The sequence below is a fragment of the Salminus brasiliensis genome, chromosome 2 (genome assembly GCF_030463535.1).
Source record: "Salminus brasiliensis chromosome 2, fSalBra1.hap2, whole genome shotgun sequence".
Taxonomy (NCBI): Eukaryota; Metazoa; Chordata; class Actinopteri; order Characiformes; family Bryconidae; genus Salminus; species Salminus brasiliensis.
In genome coordinates, this window is record NC_132879.1 from 47,256,497 (window position 1) to 47,278,457 (window position 21,961).

General features: G+C 41.7%; 1 protein-coding gene across 6 annotated transcripts in view; it reads right to left on the reverse strand.

The window, feature by feature from the left end:
* Positions 1–21,961, reverse strand: part of sbf1 (SET binding factor 1) — a 75,377-nt gene that overhangs the window by 13,391 nt on the left and 40,025 nt on the right. For all 6 annotated transcript variants that reach the window (XM_072673016.1, XM_072673014.1, XM_072673011.1 and 3 more), the window contains 19 exons: positions 16,976–17,053; positions 16,030–16,143; positions 15,680–15,808; positions 15,451–15,549; positions 14,601–14,811; positions 13,833–13,945; positions 13,048–13,197; positions 12,735–12,803; positions 12,168–12,320; positions 11,287–11,549; positions 11,011–11,183; positions 9,187–9,260; positions 7,620–7,812; positions 6,423–6,550; positions 5,803–5,978; positions 3,587–3,723; positions 2,475–2,682; positions 765–961; positions 452–589 (listed from right to left, as the gene is read on the reverse strand). In XM_072673016.1, the coding sequence (XP_072529117.1) occupies positions 452–589; positions 765–961; positions 2,475–2,682; positions 3,587–3,723; positions 5,803–5,978; positions 6,423–6,550; positions 7,620–7,812; positions 9,187–9,260; positions 11,011–11,183; positions 11,287–11,549; positions 12,168–12,320; positions 12,735–12,803; positions 13,048–13,197; positions 13,833–13,945; positions 14,601–14,811; positions 15,451–15,549; positions 15,680–15,808; positions 16,030–16,143; positions 16,976–17,053 (2,803 nt within the window). The remainder of the gene's footprint in view (positions 1–451; positions 590–764; positions 962–2,474; positions 2,683–3,586; positions 3,724–5,802; positions 5,979–6,422; positions 6,551–7,619; positions 7,813–9,186; positions 9,261–11,010; positions 11,184–11,286; positions 11,550–12,167; positions 12,321–12,734; positions 12,804–13,047; positions 13,198–13,832; positions 13,946–14,600; positions 14,812–15,450; positions 15,550–15,679; positions 15,809–16,029; positions 16,144–16,975; positions 17,054–21,961) is intronic.

Sequence of the window (21,961 nt, forward strand, 5' to 3'; positions counted from 1 at the left end):
AATCCCTTCTCAGACTCATTCATATGCGTCTACAACCTTCTTTCTGAAGGCCTCGGAGAGCTCTTACTGACACAGGCATTGCGCATGCACAGCTTGTTTAACTGCCATTGAAAAGCACTGCCAACATAAAATGCTCTGGAGCAGCCATGTCACCATGCCCGATGCCCTCAGTCACAATGACCATTGCCATCTGCTAGATAAAGGGGTTTTAAAGCTACGCAGAACTGGGCTGTTGTTCTATGGTGTGCTGACGCTTCAGCCAATACCTCTTGATTTCAAAAACAACTCTGAAGAAACAGGTGTCTACAAGCTATTGTATGAATAGTGTAGCTTTGCACTGAATTAGCTTGTCAGAGGGCAGTCCCACCCACCATCATAATTTAAACCGGATTAATTATGAATTATTTCATTACGGATCTCCCCCGTTTGTGTGTGTGTGCGCATGTCTGACCTGAGGCGCTCATGTGTGTGGATGCGAAGCCGCTGAGGGTGTTCCTGCCGCTGGCCTCACTATAGGAGGGCATGGAGCTGATGATGGCCTGCAGGTACTTCTCCTGCTCCAGACTGGTGGAGTCAGCCTGGGACGGACCTGAGAAACACACCCAGAGACACGCTCCACTGTCAGACAAGACCCATTTTCACTTCCTTCCTTTATTCTATCTATCTGTCATGATTAACCTTGATACATATTATCAGTTAGCCTAAAATCAGACACTGATCAGAAGATCCACAGAGACAGCAAAAGCCCTGCTGGCAGTTCTGACCTGCAGTTGGAGCATTGGGGGACTTGAAGAAGCCAACCACTCCCTTGGCGTGCAGGCCAGCGGAGCGCAGCAGCACAGCTTTTGTGCGGGAGTTCCTCCAGCACACCACAGGGAAGCGGTTCTGCCGGTAGCAGCGGCAGATGCGCTGGATGGTGGAGTCCGGAATGTTCTGGGGCACAATCAGCAGGCCCGGGTAACTGCAGGACCGACAGGGGGGAGTTAAACACACTGACAAATATGGAAAGAGATGAAAATGAGGACCAAACAAATGGTACACATTCTAGGGAAAAGAAACACTTTATTTATCGTCCAAATGAAAGATGCTAGATTTCATCAGAGTGAACTAAAAGGTGGGTCATCATGCAAAAACATATTTTAAGACATCTTCATGATAACAGATATTTATTTGATAAAGATAAAATATTTGAACAGGGTTGATATCCATGAGTTGATATCTAACTCCCCATGTGTTACTATGAGGATTCACACAGTTACTAATATAGGCTTCCTATAATTAGTCCACATTTAAGTATTTTTTTTTATATAGTCTACTGTTCAGTAGGGTAGACTGGGGCACAGAGCTAACTAACACAGGGCACACTGTAACGTTGTGATAACCTATTGCTTTGGCACCCACAACATTGTCACAATGTTGAAATGCACTAAAATATATGATAGTCATGGATAAAGGAACATGATTGAAAGGAGAATGATTTTGAAAAGTTGTCCAAAGGTAGTTGTGTGACTAAAAGAGGCAGTGTTACATAATGATGAGGATGTGGCAACATTGTGACAAATAATGTTAAGAAAACAAACACTGCAACCTTTGGACAACATTGTAGCAACGGTCTAAGAGAGTAGATAACTTTGTGTGTTTGCTAGGAAACCCTGTCACATGGCACCTGAAACGTCCCAGGCAGAGTTCTTTCCAAACCAGGGGTGGTCGTAATATTCTGGTATGACTGTGTATTTCTTGAGCTTCGCCCTGGTTTTGATTACAGAGTTGTGTGTACTGGAGAATTAACTCTTACACTACTTTAACACCACTTAATCATGTAAACAGCTCTGAGTGAGAGCTAGCCAGGCTAAAGTACAGCCTCCACACGGTGGGATTAATTTTAACAAACACACTGTTACAACTGAGCCTCCCTGAAGAAACGCTGAGAAAAACCCACATTCATATTAGTTTAATGTTTGAAGGCTTTTCTCAACATCAGAAACGCATCATAAATCTCATGGAAATATATTCCATTTTGATTGCACAGGTAGTAATTCACCAACTTTGTGGTCAAAACTAAATTTGCCATGTTTCACTTTTTTTGTTTTTACTAATCATATTTATTTGGACGCACATATTTTTAGATTGTATTTAGGTTGGAAAGCTCAGCAGGTTTAAATAAAAGCTGCACTGAATGAACTGTACTTGAATCAGTCTACTAGATTTTATAAAATATCTTAATGATATTTAATTATAATTTAATTATAATAATAATTTCCAAGCTCTCCCTCACTGACAATACTATCAATATATTTATGAAAGCTACCACACCAAAGTAATTTATCATAATAATAACAATAAGATATGGCCTAACCTATAAGTCACATTTCCAGTGAAATCCAATAGCTATTCAAACGATCATACAACTTGTTGTGGGAACTGTGTACATGACCTACAGGAATTTTCAGGAAAGGTTGTTTGTGGGACCTCACCTCCTGCAGACTGTGTACATGCGGTTGACGGTGGAGATGCGGAAGGGTTCGTTCTTGGAGCGCGTCAGGCTGTTACTGAGGGTGCCCAGGCCCAGCCGCTGGTAGTCACGGCAACAGGCCCGCTCCACCACGTTGCTCATGGTTTGGCGGTCGGATGAGCGAATGGTGGAGGAAAGCGTGAGCGCGCTCGGCTCCAGTTCCTCGGACACTGGTCAGAGAGAAAGGCTGAGTTAGAGATTGTTGATCAAATGAGTGGATCCTCACATTAGAGCTGGGGACACAGGAATCATTACACCACACTAATTCTCACTTGTCCAATTTAAAGCTACATTATGTAGCATTTTATCGTAAAATAACAGCTTTTAAATTAGAAGGGAGAACATTGTCTCTATTGTTGCTGCGCTGGCCTCGGCGAAGCAGGGAGAGACAGTGTTGTGAGAACTGCGTAATGCTGTGGGACCAGAGCAGACCAGATTTGCGTAAAATCCTGTAATATTACTCTACTGCCTTAGTATCCCTACTGCCATACTGCCCTACTGTCATATCCTTCTTTTACTTCAGTGATGGTTCTATATCTCTCAGCTTGCCCGAAATGCATATGTAAAGCTTGTCCTTTAGTGGCTGTTCAAAGTGTGACACTTGCTCAGGAGCAAGAAATGGCAATTCTCATGCAATGATGCATTAATAACTAATTTTAGTAACACAATAGCCCTATTCAGACAGATTCGAGTCCTGGGGTAATTTCTGCTTGAATCAGTTATGTCTGTGTTTTTCGGTGGTCTGAATATTAAAGTCCTGTCCAGATTTGCATCCCTGTGGGATGCAATGGTTGTTAATGTGATCATGGTAGCACACGATGTAAACATCTGGGTTCTAAACTCACTCAACCACTGTTAATTTAATTGCTGTCTGGATGGGAGTTTTATCACTGAAGGTGTAAAAATGATAGACACCTCCCTGTATCATTCAATCGGAATTGATTGTCATTAGTCATTTCTAATTTACATTCGTAGGCATGAGTGTAAAGGTTTATATGTAACTGTACACTTAGATATATAAAAAAAACACAAAATGACTGAATGAGATCATGTGTATGTGTCTGTGTGTGGCACCTGAGATCTCATCCTCGTCCATTTCAGACTGCATGCTACTCCGGTTCTCCCAGGTTGGAGGAGTGTACTTCTTCCGGGTGACATACTGCCGCCCAATGGTCCGCTTGGCGGTCTTCACCAGGTTTTTGGAGAGTGTTCTGAAAGAAATTGGACAAAAAGGATCATACCTACAGTCTGACAGTGTTTTACATACACCCAAACTACCCCTAGTTTTAGAGGTTTGTAGGTGCTGTTGATGCATATTTTTTTAATTAAAGGCACATTCATACTGCAGCTAATGGTAGCTCAAATTTGCTATTTTTGGTATCTTTTTTATGTGGCCATTTAGTCAGAGCAGATCATCTACAACTCTCAGCACAACACTTCACCCAGCATGTTCATCTAAAAAACAAAAAAAAAAACAAACAAACAAAGCTGGCTTCTGTCATTCCTTAAGGTAATCAGATTTAAAGCCCGCTGTACAAACTGTTACTTTAAACTTGGAAGGACGAACAACAGATGCTAAAATCCACTTGTGAAACAAAGTTTACACAAGAGAGTAAACATAGTTTGTGCGTTTTTTAAAATAAAACACAAAAAAGGAAGTCTCAGGTACGTCACAAATACGTGCAGTTGAATTAATAAGCCATGTGTTGCTGATATATTACCCATTGCCCATGTTAATGGTTACAACACTGGCAGTTCATTTTGTGCAGTGTGACGGGGCTGTAGCTGAGCATTTCTTCTTCGTATGAATCTGTCATGTACCCCTCTTTGGGTCTGAGCAGTTGATCAATTATTTACAATCATTATGTGAACATAATTGGTTATTACAGTAAAAGATAAATGGATGCACATCACTGGTATTAATGTTGCCCTTCTTCCAAGATAAAGTGAATTATTACTAATGCAATATCCTAGTTACTGGGTGCCTCATTAAAAGTGAATATGTGGGATATCTGTCCTCATTAATGAGTCAGTTATGCATGTTGTGATGTCATAAATTGTCCTATCTGGTACAAAGTTGATATCTCTCATTGTAGTGTGGTATTTTATAGATTTTGATGCATATGATAGTAACCGCATTCATGTTTTTCCACCTAATAGAATCTGAAAACAGCCAGGTCAAGTGGGTTAACTAGGGAGGGACCAGAACAGTTTCCAAGTGAAAGGATGAAGAGCAGGTCTGTGTCTGTCGTGACACCAGTTAGGTGTAGCCGCAGGGAATGTGTACAAGTGTGAGTCACATTTTCCAGTGCTAAATAATTCAGGGCTTGTGTTGCGCCTCTCTTTCCTTCGCTCCCTCTTTCTTTCTTTCCCAGCCACATAAGGGACTCACACAGACAAAGCAATCTCACTCACATGCTCTACACAGGAAACAGGCTGATGGAGTGAGAAGGGGAGGAAAAAAAGGCCTATTGCTCATAGTTGAGCAAAAATACACATACATGTTCATATCATACAGATGGTTGTAAATCTTTGATGACGTCTGACTCACCTACAGTTCTTAAGGAAACAACTCTCTAGTAATATTCAGAAACACATTTAAACAAGGACTGATCATGGGAGTGGCACAACTGTCTAAGTGTTCACCCCAGTGTCTCCCCTCTCCCATCACTCAACATCAGTCAAAACACTGGCATCCTCTGAATGAACAATGAGCAGGAGTTTAAAAAGATGCAGTTTGCCTGGCTTCACATGTATGATTAGGCATGTTCTAGTGCAGGAGGCACCATGTGACAGGGGAGTTCTAGCCAGTGAAAGTGGCAACTGGCAATCATGAAAATTGGGGAAGAAAACAAGGGGGAAAACTGATTATACAAATGTGTCTCCAAGAACTTTATCGCAAAATTTTGTATGTCCAAAATGGTAACTTCACAGGAGAGAGAGAAAAAAAAAAACACAATCTCAGCTTTCAATGCAAGTCAATGCTAATAGATTAAAGAAAAAACAGAAATATTCAATATCAATCAATAATTTAGACAATTTGCTAACAAGCAATACAACACACTAGAACACAATTCAAAGTTCTTCATTTGCATACACCTAATTAAGTTCATCAGGCCTGGAACAGCATCAGGATCATAAGCTGAATCTGAGCAGCGCTGCAGAATCACCAGGAGCAAAACTTATAAAAAGACTCAGTCAGTTACCTGAACAGAAACAGAGCTGCATCCAACCAAAACCAAGGAGAGAGAGCGAGCATGAATCAGAGAGTAAAGTAGACGGACACTCACTTTAGAGACTGGTTCTTGTCCTTGGTCTTGTGCTCCACCACCAGCTTGGCTGACTGACCCACAGTGAAGGCGAAGGTGCCCTGTACGTGCTGTGGGTAGCGAAGCTTGTGCATGTGCTTCCTAAACACCTCAGCCAGGTCTGAAGCCACCTCTTCATCAAATGCTATCTTCATCAGCTACAGTAACAAGAGAGAGGACAATGAGAGAGAGAGAATCAAAAAGCGCTCATGGATGTTTGGATGTCTGCATACATTTTGCCATGTGTATGTAAAACAATCCTAAAAAATGATATCTATTTAAAAATAAATAAGGCAGGTAGACATCTTACTTTAGGCTTGGGCTACAACAAAACATATAATAATATTAAATACATCTCGTCGTTGCCCCACAAAACCTTGTATCACCATTTTTCACTTTTTGACATATTTAGAATTTGGAAGTTGTTCGTCTCACAATTAATGATAAATGAAACTTCAAAGTGACTTGGGGGGGGGGGAGATCAGGACAGACAGGCAGAGAGCATGAGAGCAAGGGAGGAAGAGAGCGAGAGAGAGTGATAGAATAAGAGGTGAGACGGGCAGAGAAACACACAGAGAGAAAGAGCGAGGCTAATGCAATACCTGGAAGGTACAGGAACGTAACTGAAGGCCTTCCTGGATGAACTGGTCCATGGGCAAAGAAACTGAGATCTTTTTCTCTTTAGTGAGGGAGGCGATGGGAAAGGAACGTGTCACCACCTGTTCTCCGACTAAACACACAAACACGTATATACACAAAATCATTAGTGTGCTACTGATTGGAGAGCATGTACTTCCTACACAGAGCTAACATTGATAGGGGCTGACTGTGTGCATGTGGTTTGTGATGTTTAGCCAGGCACATTTCATTTTTTCGGTTTTGCAAAGTGGCTAAAACACACGCACTGATCTCATTACTGTGACCTACATCTCGGCTAGACGAGAGTCATTCTCATAATTCATACCCCCCTTACATCACGACCGTCTACACGCTAACACATCAGAAACAGAGAAAACAGTTGAGATCAAGACCTCTCAGATGATATTAACTCACACAGCAAATTCCCTCTCTTTCAGGCACGGTCATGCTAAACCTCAAACTATTTTTTTTTCCTTTCCCTAATTGTTTACTGAATGTACTTAACTGTGGTGACACACATAAAACATCTGGTGGAAGCAGCACTAACCTTGTAAAAATAAACACTTTACAGTTACACTAAAGCTGGGCAATATGACGATATTTTATCGTAGTGATCATTTTGTTATACACAATATGTATTTATAAGAATATCAAGGATATTGTTAGTACTTAATAAGCACTGATCAGCTGCAGGTTTCATTACATTATTTTATTACATGTTCATTACATACTGTGTAATTAGACTGGTTTAATTAGACGAAGAGCAGCAGATGCTGAATAAAAATCACTGTGTTCAGTACGGGAGAGTCTCTGAATAGCAGTTAAGAATCTGACGCTACTGATTGATACTGGATTTAGTCTGTACTTACATGTATTGTGATAAATATCATGTGTCGTGAAAATTTCTTTAAATATCATAGTATTTTTACCATATCGCCCAGCCCTAGGTAATACTTTAGAATGATGTAGATACACCTTTGACTAAATACCTGCAGCAATTATTAGTTTTGGTGCTGGTTTCATTGTTTCTTCATCGAACAAACTGTGATTTGCAGCAATGTAAGATATGTAAGATATTTTTAGAAAAGAATCTGGGTAAAGATGACTTTATAGGAACTTGACAGCCATGAGCAGATGCTGAATGAGTAATAATATAGTACCCAAAGGGTCGTTGGGCGTGCCCTTGAAGATGATGCGGTATGTGGTGAGGAAAACGGCTCCCTCGGCTGGTAGCAGGGGTGGTCCACCCATCACACCTGTGGCCTCCTCTCGGCCGTCCGACAGGAGATGGACTCGCATCCCGTCCATCACAAACTCCTCTCCTGCCAACAGGGTGGGCCTCAGGAGCTTGGGCTGCAGAGAGTGAGAGAGAGGGACCATACATTTTAACCTTGCCCACAAAGAGACCAAACAACGTTCTTGTCAGAGCAGATATGCACTTCTGAATTACTCTAGCATGCTCAAAAAGCACTCCAAAGAGGTATGATGAGACCAACACACACACACACACACACACACACACACACACACACACACACACACACACACACACACACACACACCACAGAAAGGAGGAAACCAATGCATTCATCACTAATAGGCTCCAATTCTTCTGTGTTTGCTGACGTCATACGCTAGCTTCTTGGCACCACTCACCAAATACAACATAACAAAAACAAGCAAAACAGGAGCAACGCTGGTTTTTCCATGTAAAAATGTTTACAGATTTTGAAATAAAATGTTCTATCCCACATTCTAAGATAAACGAGCGAAACACAGAGAGCTAGGGGGAGTCATTTTATCTGGGAAAGGTAGAAACTGCTTGTTGTTCTTACATGAATTCAGAGCTTTTCAAATAAACCTACAACTGGTGAGTCAGTGCACTAGGAACTATTCACATTCTCCAGGGGAAAAAAAGACAGATATTCTACGTCTTTCTCCACTTTTGGTGCCACTGGTCCTGCGGGACACCCAGGCAGCTGTGTGACGGCCAGCAGAGTGGCCACACTTATAAATAAACAAATAAAAATCTCAGCACTGATGGTATTGTGCAACTGCTGTCAATGCTTTACAGGATGATCTGAGATCTGAGAGGGGCTTCAATCAGATGGGGCCTGTCCACACACTCACAAGCATTCAGAGTGATGTAAGTTGTGGGTTGTGTTATTTGGTGGGAGTGTGTGGTAAATGCAGTGGCAGCTTGGCAATGCTGTATCAGTAATGATTAATGAATGAGAGGCAGTTGTGCTGGATCCAGTGAGTTGGAAGTGCAGGTTTGTGGCGGCTCGGCCACGCTTTACTGCACCCGCCTGCAGTTTTGTTAAAAGCTTTTCAGAGACTTGACATCACAGCACACGGAAGCCAGGCCAAAAAAAATAACAAAACGAACAAGACTGATCACTGATTACAGATGCAGTCGATTAGCCAAGATATGTTTGCTAATGGGTGCTTCTTTAGTTTACAAAAAGGGAGATGCTCGACAAAAAAAAAATCTTCAAAACCACAAATATTAGGTTAGACTGTGCTGCTTTTTCCAGCAGGGTGCAGAGGTGAGTGAAGGGAAGGACTACAAAGACCAGCATGCACCACTCAGTGTGCTGTCAGTCAGACATACCTGACGTGGCATGGTGGGGGTGAGGTAGGGTGTAGGCGTGGGATAGGCGGGCCTGCCTGGGGTTCTAGCTTGTCTTTGGAGTCCAGCCCAATGTAAAAATATGAGTTGGTTACCTTTTGAATGGGAGGCAGTCTCTTGCTCTCCCTGTGGACCGCGTCCAACGTCTCGATGTGCATCTGAACAATATCTGCACAGAAAGAGACACACAGCAGATGATGGATGACGCTGTTCGGTTCAGTTACTGTTAATACCAAGTATGAGAGAGAGTTAAACAAACAAGTTTCAAGTTGAACATGCTTTTGGTCATCTTCTCATGGGCCTAGAGCAGTCTGTTATGAACAAGGTATGTAAGTATGTAAATAAGCCACAGAGAGAGCTAGCCAGGCTAAAGTACAGACTCCACTAAGCCACTCCATGAAAACAGTGAGAGAAGTCTATAACCCTCTTCATATACATTTATAACATTTTTTGTAGTATAGGTAAAGGTAGTGTGAATGTTAAATATGGAAAAATAGAGCTGTTACAAAAACCTTAGTTTAACTTTAAGTTTAACTTAGTGGCACATTCGACACATTCCACTAATTAAGTTTAGCTTGATAGAGAACATTTTTGGAACTTGGTGGAAAGCATATGTGGTTTATACATTTTTGTATCATTTTATCAGCCTTTAAGTAACTGTTACAGCCCAATCCTCAAGAAGAGATCTATGTGGTCATAACATTTTGCTGCTGTCCAATCCAAAAAAAAAAACCCAACATTTTCTATTTTTAGTTTTCTACATAGTTTGAACCCTGTAGCTGGTCTATACACTCTGTAAAAAAAACTCTAAATGAATAGACCACCAGAAATGCTCTAAATTACTTGGATTAAATTAATTGGAATTGACTTCCATTCATAGTTTGAAACTTTTGTAAGGCAACTTATTTTCATTATCAGCAGAAATAGGTAATTTTTCCCCTAATAAGAACAAAAAAATAAAATGTACCCTGCTCTCTCCTACTGCAATGGACAGCATTTGTTGTGTCCAAAACAAAAACTTCAGAGGAGAAGGGAAAAAAAAACCCTGTCTTAACTTACTATCAATGTAAAACGCCTTTATTCCAAGTAATTCTGAAGCATTTCCATTGGTTCAATCATCATGAAACTTGGACATAATATAAGGCAAATAAATGCAAAAGGCAAAAATGTAAATACGGGGGCGGGCAGGCTTGTGCAACAGTGAATATATGAATACTACAACACTCGGACTTCCAGTCAAATACCTCAAAATAGAAAATACAAGTTACAACAATTACCCAACACACACTGCAGATCAATTCTGTTTGTTTCCTTTGGCTAACAATATGCCAAGTGTACTCAGAAACTATATAAAATATAAGTAGCTCGATACAGTCTTAGTCTTGTGCGATGATTTATGCATGCCAACCTCATGGTGCTAATTGTTCAGACAGAAGCTTTTGCTACATTAGACTCGCAGCTCCAGTCCAAACTAAAGAGCTGAACTCTGAAAATCAGAGATGTTGACCATGCTTGGGGTAAAGAGAAATTTAATTATATTAATTTTTGTTATTTGTATATTATGGTTTATATCCCAGCTTTTTCAGAAGGTTGGGGTCAGCCACAAGCAGGGCCAGCCATACGAAGACTCCCATTAACTGAAACAGGCATTGAACTCACAAGCCTGTAATCGTTAACCCAGCCCAACCACTACTATGTTGTTAACATAGGAAATAATAGCTGATATCTGTTCTGCCATCTCCTAGTCATCTTTAGATCTCAAACCCAAATGTCTTCAGTATAGCATGACCAATAGAATCGGTTCTTACTATGTCCAATAAGGGACTGTATATTCAGTCAATACATGTGGCTATGCAACCTTACTGTGCTTTGTGAAACATCTTAAGTTCCTCGGTTGTGTTTTTGGAAGTGGTCTCTACCTGGTATCATGGTGTGAAGGGCCTTCAGGTGTTCGTTGGTCACCCCGCTCTCATTGCACACTTTATCAACGAAACGGTTGATGAAGCGCACCACAGAATTGGCCACGTCTGAGCTCTCCGCATCCTCAAAGCCGCTCTCAGTGTCGTAGCTTTCTGCCATGCTGCCTGCAATGCTGCACAAACACTCATACACTAAGCAACAGGGGACGTACATATCTAACTAACAAAGACTCAGGATGGCAGCACACTTGCATTCTAAGATCTGAACATCCGTACCTGTTGGTGACGTAGCTGTTGCTGACGCTCTCCACCTCGGCCAGGCCGGTAGTGCGGAGCAGGCGGTTCTTGCTGGTGTCGAGCGGTAGCAGCAGGTAGCTCATGCGGTTGGCGTAGTGAATGGCCTGGCTGAAGACTGTGCTCTCCTCCTTCTGCACACGCTCCTGCTGGCTCTCCTTGGTTAGCGTAGGCCACAGACGGGTCTGCTCTGACGCCAGCTCCAAAGCACTCACCTGCTCCGGCCCACTCGTGCCCTCCTCATCCTAACAAAAAGGGGCAAACATTACTTTTGATAAAAGCAGGGAACGACTAAAGGGGCAGACAAAACACTAAAGCTGCTAAATATAATGACAACTGCACGAAGTCCGGTAGCATTACGCTAATAAATGGAATAATTTATGGGATAAAATATAGGCTAATTGAAATACAGGCTCCAATGCAGGCCTATACACACCATGGCAAAACCCTTCATGGTTTTAGTAGTTTTTAAAATTTAATTTACAGCTGGAATGCACAACTTTAGTCCTGGAGAGCAGGAAATCCCCCAACTATGCTATACAATGACACTTCAGGACCAGATCTGTGCATGACTGAAATTTATTACTGCAAAAAAGGGCCACATTTTAAAAAAGGAATATATGTAAAAATTATAAGTTTTTGACTTTGAATCTGAATTTGAATCTGCCAATTGTTTTTACATCATGCCAAAACATTATGATGAACGGACCAACATAAATGCTTCAAAATACCTTGTAATTAAATCTTTCTAAATTGCCATCAACTGAAAGTTTTTTTTTTCTTTTTTCTTTTAAGAAATTGCCATTTTAGAGATATTATGTTTTTGTACGACAGGCAGATAAGGTGTAGACAGAGGCTCTTACAGGGCTGGGCGTGTCCTCCGTCTCCAGGTAGAGAGCCCGTATATGGTTCTGCACGTCACTGTAGAACATGGCTTCCCAAAACTGCATATTGGTCCACACCATATGCTCCTGTACACAGCTGTAGGCAAACTGAGTGATTCCGCCACCAAGTTTCTGCAGCACACACACACACACACACACACACACACACACACACACACACACACACACACACACAAACAAAATATTACAAACAGATGTTTAAGTACTTTAGGGAACAGACTAAGCCTCCATAATTTAGGAGTAAAAGTAATAAAGGGATAAACGCAAGGTCTAAATTAGGTTTACGTTTACTAGGGTGGGCAGGGCAATTTATCTGTAGGATGTGTGCTTGTCTGTCTGTTTTTACTGAAACGATTTACACTCCCGTTTTACACAGCAGCAGGCAAATCTTGTGACACAGATGTATGAGAAACATTCTCTCAAACTACACACTCAACCTTACAGATGCAAATTTGTACTGCTGTCTGTTGTCTAGGAAGTTGCATCATCCAAACACTTGTGTTGTGGTCAATGTGGTGAACATACCCGGCAGAAGGCGGTGACCAGGGGAAGGAGAGCTGCTGCAATGCCATGTTCGTCCATGTGAGAGCAGTCCTAAATGCACGCAAGCACAACAATCAAGTTACCAGAGGGGAGTTACACACCTAATATCCCCATCACCAACTTGAATTACCCCCAATACCAAATAATGTGGGAAATGAGTGTTATCACAGTATCACAGTGTCATCACAGTTCTAATAGTAAAGGATCTGCTTATATAAATGTATATATAAGAGCATGATTAGACACCTGAAGACCAGTTCTAATTGAATGTAGCTGAGCAAGACTCTGGCAGTACCTGTAGAGTGCAGTTCATCATGCGGACGATGTAGTCGAACTGCTGATCATCTAGCACAGCTCTGTTCTGCAGCACATGCTGGTTCAGCTCCTGAGTTAAACACACACGTGCTGCACGCCCTTTCAGCGCTCGCAACACTGCCGGCATCAACTGTAGATACACACGCACACACACAAACAATTATGCACAACCAAATCAATATTATCCCATTTACAATATAGACAAAAGTATTGGGACACCACCTCATTCATTATTTCTTCGGAGTAACTGTCTCTACTGTCCAGGGAAGGCTTTCTACTAGATTCTGGAGCATTGCTGTGAGGATTTTTACACGCAGCGACAAGAGTATAAGTGAGGTCAGAATATTGAATGATCACCACCCCACCTCATCCGTAACTTCTCCTAAAAGTATGGGATAGAGCACCATGATTCCAGAGAACAGAGTTCACAGCTCCTCAATGAGCTCTATACCCCTCTAGCTCATGCCTTGCTCTTTTCAACTTTCCAATGAAAGTAAGGAAGGCTAATTCCTCCTCTTGTAAAGCTGCCATTCTGGACAGATTTTGTGCGTACAATGCTCATTATCTATCACATCTATATATCTATCACTAAATATACTGCTAGGACAGAAAAGCAATAGTACAGCACAGTGATCCAGCATAGACGCTACATCACCCATCACAGCTATCAACAGTATGAAATACAACACTGTCTGGCCATTAGCTGAGAGGGCGGCAGTACTGGTGGAGAAAGATTCAGAATGAATGACTAAATGTAACGCGTACCTTCTTGGCCTCCAGCATTTTGTTATCGAAGATGTAATTGATACAGTTCCTGACCACTTCTAGTCTCCGGGCACTGTTAGCCAGGACACTGCCATTCTTGTCCACAATGTCAGCTGCGGGGCGAATGAGAGAGAAGACAGAAATTAAAAATGGAGCAGATCTTTATTGGAAAGACATTTACAAGAAGAGAGCTCATCAAAACTTGGACTGAGCCTCGAGGTACAAGACAGAATTACTTCACTACTACTGAGTATTAAATATTCCATGTTATACAATCCCAAGCAGTGGGCTTTATCAGTCAGCAAAAATGAGCACGGTTATTCTAACATCTAGTCTGGTAACTGTCTAAATTGCATTCCATATTATTGTTAACATTTCCGAAATTTGATGCAGCACTATCTTAAGCTTTGACCAACAGTTGTAATGTAATTATTTTTTTTAAACTTGATTTTTTGACTTGACATTTTATATATGTTTAATTTTATTCTTATTAAATCCTATTAACAAAATAACAGATTTGAGATTTTGTAGGTGTAATGTCATTTTCAAAAAAAGTAATCATTTCATTTTATCAGTAATTTTTAAGTAATCTGTAATATTTATTACTAAGTATTACTAAGAAAGCAGGTATAAAAGCGTAATGTTCAGGAATCAGTACTGAAGTCAAAGTGTCAGTACTGGTAAACCCAGCCCTAATCACAGGGCGCTATCCCTCTGTCAGGGACCAACCTCTGTATGTGGTGATAAAGACAAAGTGCTCATACTCACCCAGTGGGGGTCCGGAGGGCACCATCTCCTTCAGTTCAGACTTGACCACGGGAGGGGCCGTTTTGAGCTTAGCGGCAGCATGGTCAACAAACAGCTGTACAGTCACTTCATCCATGTGTGGAAAAGAGGTCTGGGAGGCATGAGGCCGAGACAGAGGGCTGTCTGACGGCCGTTGCACTTTGTGCATGGCCACAGCCGGGTACGGGTTCTCCTGGAACGAGAAGAAAGATTGGAGTAGGACAAGACAGAATTGAGATTGGATACAGTTCTTTGAAATAATTACTAACAGAATAGATGCAAAATAACAACTCTCTAGGTGGAGGACTTCAAAACTGGAGTCATGTGGTTGTAATTTGTAATCATGTGGTTCTCAGAATTATTCCCCTCTATGAGGCTCACTAAACCACATTCGTATAAATGAAATTATTGTTGTGTGACCAGTAGAGATGGAAGACTATCGTATAGATCAACTATGCATCAGGATCGGCTGATTTTCCAGTTCAAAATATGCGATTACTCATCAGCCAATCATTTTGCCTCGAAAGTTAATGTGGCACCCAGCCCCACCCTCGACCTGTGTCGGCAACCGGACAATTGAGGGGAAAAATGCATTCTGCATCTGCCCCAAAAACACAGATAGACACTTTTCTAATGAAATTTTGCAGAATATACTGCAGAATTAAAAGTCTTCCTGGATTATTTGGGAGGAATTAGTTATACTTGTGCAATTCATGATTGAATTATTATTCAAAATAATAAAATAAAATTTTAAATTCCACTAAACATCTGTGGCCTCTGTAGGAACAATGCAGTAGGCACAATAAAGCCAAATATGGAAAACAAGACATACGTTTTTGAAGAGCTGCTCAGCCAGCTCTTTTATGTGGTCCATCACTTTGTGGGGATCGCCTTGCTCCTGCCGGACCCGCTCCACCTCGTTAGCAATGAGCTACAGAAAACAAAAGGCGAGGAACGTGTTAGAGGAGCAAAAACAGAGAGAGATCCTACACATCAGATCATGCCACATTTTTTCATGCCCTAGCAATTACTTCAACTGTAGGCTGAAATCAGAAACTTACATCATCAAACAGGTCTGTGGGTCTGTAGGGGGGACCCCTCTCTGAAACAAAACCTGCGAATGCCATGCCATCCAGCACCTTCATCAGGAAGTCATCCTCTGAAAGCGCGCGCTGGCCCAAAAATGCAGCCTGACGGAGGAGCACAACAGGCAAGTACGAAGAGGGTTTCACTTTAGAGCAATACTTCACTGAAAAATGCTCAACTATGCAGCATGTGAAAAGCATCTGGGACCAATTAGTACTTAAGCCTATTTGCACTGTTTACCTGGTTCCTATTAGTTTAAATTCATTACCAATATCACTGGCATTCTTTAAGCACTGTGAATATAGAGTCAGACATATAGTGGTACCTTATGAAAGCGGATGACTGGCTCTGGGTGGATGCGTATGATATGCAGACACCAGCGGTAACCCTGGAAGAGCTGGGCGAAAAGCCACAAGAACACGGCACGGATCTCTTTGTCCTAAGATGAAAGCACAGAAATAGTATTTACCACCCATATAGACAATAAGGCAAACAAGGACAGATTGCAACATGCTGAACGTTCAATGATCAAGCGCCATAAAAAAAACAAAAAAAAACAAAAAAAAACAAGCGAAAGCAAGAGATGTACTGAAGCATCAGGTTTAATTGCTTAAATGTAGGGCTGATCAGAAGCAACTGCCAGTATATCTGTAAGCAGCAACAACCACCACCTGTGATTCATGGCGCATAAAAAGAAAATATAATAATTAAAACAATATAAATGTTCAGAAGGGGGGGGGGGGGGGGGGCATGTGCCAGTCCGCCCTTACTGTTGAAAGAGGACATCACGTGTGATGGGTGTGAGGGGGGAGGTTGTGTGTTATGTACAGGTTGGGTAATTGGCAGTTCAAATTGGGGTCCAAGCTCCCCTCTAGGGGGCTCACTAAACACTGAACCACATTCATATAAATGAAATTATTGTTGTGTGCCACAAGAGATGGAAGGCAATCGCATCGAGCTGCTATGTACGAGTATCGGCTGATTTTCCAGTCCAACATCATCAAATCATGCGATTAGTCATCAGCTAATCATTTAGCCAATCCTGAGAGCCTGTTTTCAGCCATCTAAATCGAATGAAGCACCTTAATGCCAAGTATCAGCCAATGCAGATTTGATCCATTTACATTGTGGATGAAATGGAGAAAAGATATTAAAGGTAAAAAACAATCAATTTCTCATCAAAATCAGCATTTTTCAGTACAATATGGTGTTAAATAAAATACAGAAGAGTAAAAAAAAAAAAGAACAGCAAGGTGCTAAAGGAAACATACCTGGATCTTGAGAGCAGAGGGCTGGGTGGAGGAAGGGGGGAAGGCCTGGTCCGCCACCTCTAGTTCTGGATCCAGTACCTATACAAACCACAAACTCATCAGACATGGCTTTTAAATGCACCTATACTATATTCCATGGTCACATACTAAATACCTGACATGCCATGATTTGACTGTGGCCTACAAATATATTACACGACCAATACATTCAATCCCTTAGACATCATCATGTGTACTCTACATTATTGCTGTGAATGGCTGCAACGCAAAGTGCAATATCCATAAATTAAACATGCAAGCCAGTCCACTAAACCACGGAGCACCCCGTCCTTCACTGCAGCAGCTCTATGCTTTATACGCCCAAAATGCAGGCCTGAGAAACCACACTCAGCTAACTGCAAGGAAATGGTTAGGCTATCAGATAGATCTTAGCTTTCTTATTGATATATCAGGGGGTTGATGTTAAGAAAATGTTAAGAAAATCCAACCTATACAGTATGGGAAGGTATTATGGGTGTTTTAATGGTTACTGAATGTATCCCTACAACTTTCCACTGAGATTACTGAGGTGGACATCACCAGATGTTTATACAACCCTCAGAAATACAGTATGAACTGGTGAACCTGATTCCAAAACGCCATCATGTTTAAAACAGCATGTAAAACATATCCACACCCAATCTTTAGCACAAGGTTAACAATGTTGCACTGGAAGCCTTTATAGAATACAACAGAATTTGTCTGTCTGCTTACTTGACAATCTAAACTGACAAACTGAATCAATGTGCCAATTTTATATTGCAGATGTTCAAGGTTGTTAAGTAAGCCTGTGTTGCATGACGTCCAGAGCAGAGGTTAGGATAGGGCTCATCACTGATTGGAAACGGACCATTGGAACAGTAGGAATTGAGGTCAAAGGCCTGCAAGATCTTATTCTGTGATTCATGGGTTACTGAAAATATCTGGCTCATTGTAAAGCAGTCCTTGGCTGAACTCGAGTCTCTTCACCTCAAGGCAGTAATAGAATTTCCAAAACATGGAAATAAGCTGCCAGGGTCAGGGTCACGCGTGGGGGGGAGGTGGGGTGGAAGAGCGACAGAGTTAATGTTTTGAAGTCCTCTAGGCAGGGGGGTTTCCCAGGTCAGAGACTAACAGCGTTGTTTACAAGCACATCCAGAAAGAGCTTTCTGGAAATGCTGAGACGTTTAATAGTTTAAAAACACTGAGGTGTCTGTGGTATTAATTAGCTTTCCTTACAGCAGAGTTTAAAGGAAAACGAAACAAAAACTGCCTTTATACACAAGACATTGTTCAGAACGAGACTCAAACCAGTGGGCAAGTATGTCAGTCTACAACAAGTTCCAGCTGGGGTCTGAAGACTCAATTCTTCAAGCAATACCTAGATTAACACCATCTTGCCCTTCATTTCATTTTCATCATCTGCACTTAACGTGCACTTATACTCTCTTATACCAACACCTTATTAGGAAAAAAAAACATAAAATAAGATAGATAAATTATCTAATCTTATCAGCCAATGGTGTAGCAGCAGCGCAACGAATAAAATGCAAAGCAGATTGCAGATAAGAACCAGCAGCTTCATGTAACGTTTGGATCAACCATCAGAATAAAGAACAAAGGCAATGTCCGTTATTAGGAACGTAGCATAATTGCTGGTGCCAGTCATGCTGACTTGAATATTTCTTAAACTGCTGCTGATCTGCTGGGACTTTAGAGTTTAGTTAGAATGGTGCAATAAAGAAAAAGCATCCTGTGAGCGGCAGCTCTGCGGATGGAAACACCTTGTTGATGAGAGAGGTCGACAGAGAACGGCCCGATTCAAGCGAACAGAAAGGCTACAGAAACTCATTACAGTACCACTCTCTACAACTGTGGGAAGAGAAACAGCATCGCATACATTCAACCAATCTTGAGGCAGACGGGCTAAAACGGCTAAATGTGCTATAACTGCAAAAAGCCATGTCAGGTTCCACTTCTGCCAGCCAAGAACAGAAAGCTGAGGCTGCAGTGGGCACAGGGCAGATGAAGACTGGGAGCCTTACAGAGCCTGGTCATGCGAATCTTGATTTCTGTTGAGGCAAACAATAGGGTTGCAGTGGTGTACTGGTTTTAGGCATACTACGGTATGAACATTGATGTTACTAAAGCATGGACATGTGCTTAATTTGGGCTTGGAGAGTTTTGTAAACCAAACGATTAACGGATACAATTATCAGCAGACTAGCCCACAACGAAAACAACCATACACTAGATACAAAACATAAAGTTCATAAAAGTTCTCTCTCTTTATTTATTTGCTTTTTATTTATTTTGGGAATGGAGACTTATTACTTTTGCTATCTGTACACATTGTATAATAACAACAAGAAAAAGAAGAATAATGATGAAGTACTGTATACTGGTTTTCTATGACAGCCCTAGCACACAGACACACATTAAGGTCAGAATTTAGTGGCATCAACTTAAACCTATGGGCTCTGATGTAGGTATCAACCTACTGGCACCCTGTCTAATACCAGATGAGGGCTAGAAGGGTAAAAGGCCCCCCAGCACTGAGCTGTGGAGCAGTGGAAGAACAGTGTTCTCTGGAATGATGGTTGGTGCTCCATCCAATACTTTTGGGATGAGTTGGGGTGGTAATCATCCAACATCCTGACCTTTGATTTTACATGACACTACGAGTGTCCCAATACTTTTGTCCATATATTATACAAATTAAAACATTCCTAAGCATAAACCCAAATCCTCAAGCTAATCTTAACTTAAAAAATAAATAAATAAAAATAGTCGCACAATTTACCCCCTCAACACACACACCCTCAATTCATGCTCACGCCCACATGAACAAAACCCAATCCCCACCCAGAAACACTCACTCACTCACTCACTCACTCACTCACTCACTCACTCACTCACTCACTCACTCACTCACTCACTCACTCACTCACTCACTCACTCACTCACTCACTCACTCACTCACTCACTCACTCACTCACTCACAAACACACACAGTGTTGTCACGCAGGTCGGCATTCTCAGTTTGCAGACATGCATCTATTCAAGGCATTCCGGGATCTCTGGCATAATTCCTATCAGTCTGACTAATTACAGACAGCTGGGCAGAGACCATCCTTACACCCATACCACCATTACCATTTACAGCAGTTATCAACTGGCATATAAAACTCGTGAAGTGAGGTTAAAGTCTAATTACATCGAGAAAACAGGAAATGAATTAAAGCACAGCTGAAAAACCCCTCATGAGTGAGACAAACGCCTCATAAATCCCTCTGTTGACTGTTCGAGCAAACAATTTCATCCCGCCTCTTGCACAACTCCAAATATCAGGAACGCAAACGCTTGAATTCAATTCACCATATGGCAGCTTTCATATATTTCACAAACGCCATTTAGGACCTTGAGTAATTCCATATCAAAGCGGCCAAGCCTTGTGGATTTAAGATGAGCACAATGCCAAGGTAAATAACCCTTCCTTTCATGCTCTGGAGACACAGTGGGGAGCCATTTATTCACAAGTAAGGGAATTCAGACCAGCATTTTTATTCACTCCTTGGATCTTCACTAGTTTACTCCTTGGTAGGTCATTGGCTTGTGAGCTTGTCTGGAAGTTGTGTAATTGTATGTAATAGTGAAGAGATAACTACTGGTGCAGAAACGGGTATGCTCTGTATTTCGATGGTGCTGTGAGTAGCAGTGTAGGTTAGAATCATTAAAATGTCCTTAAACATTCCTGAGTTCTACAGTGCACATTTAAGCATTTTGATAAGCGCCTGTGCTTTGTTTGCACAATGCCACAATTCGATAATGTTATGTCCGCAACCTGAACTTTGAAGCTAACTATAAAGGGACAATAAAGCTACGTAATTACAACCATACTTACAGTAACTACTTAAACAGGGAAAGATTGTGGAAATAGCCAAGTCATGTGCACTGCCATAAAATGCTGCATGGATATAAACACCTGTTTAGGGAAGCATTTTCAAATCTATTTTCATGGCATGTTTCTATGGAACCAGGGGTTTTCCCCTGCTATTAACAGAGGTGGCACATCTGAAGTAGCTATCAGCACAGAAGGTAGTCTGGAACACTTCTTGTTACTTGAGCTTCAGTTCCCAAAATTCAGCGAATTTTAGTCCATTGCTCTAGATCTCTCCTCAATCACGCAACACATCACCACCACTGACCCATGGGAAACAATACAGGAGGATGACAAAATCCTACACCTTACACATATAGCCCAGTAAACTCCCCTCCACCATACTCAAATCACCCACTACATCGCAAGCTCTTTACAGGGGGTCAGCAAGACGAACACCTCCCTTCGTCAGTGTTTCGCTGAATTCAGCCAACGACACCTCCGGAAGGTTCAACTGTAAATCCTGCTGTCCCAGATCCACTCCCCTTCAAGCTCACTTCATGGGATTTCACAGGATTTTACATGCAAATGACAAGATTGTGGGTGCGATACCCTGGCTCAGCAAGCTGCCACTGTTGGGCCCTTGAGCAAGGCAACTTGCTGAGCCCGGGTACCGCACCCACAATCCTGTGAAGGTGAGTGGATCTGAGTGGATCTCCTACCCACTCTGGAGTACCCACTCTGGAATACCCTCATTATTGCCAAACAGCTTGAAACAGTTGAGGGAGGACATCAAAAGCTGAACTACTGATAAAATATGGCTTATCAATACCGATTGGTAGGAGAGGACTCTTGCCACTGGAACACCGGAATAGCCAGAACATCTTAGTATAACTGGAAAAGCCAGACCAGCCTGGGAGAACTGGAAAAGCCAGACCAGCCTGGGAGAACTGGAAAAGCCAGAGCAGCTTAGGTTTTTGAGTTCCAGACTATTGATACACTCTTTATTAAAACCTAAGCACGCTTGTAAGGCTAGTTCTCTTTGCTTTAGCATCTTTGGCCCTCAGTGTTGGAAGGAACTTACCTCT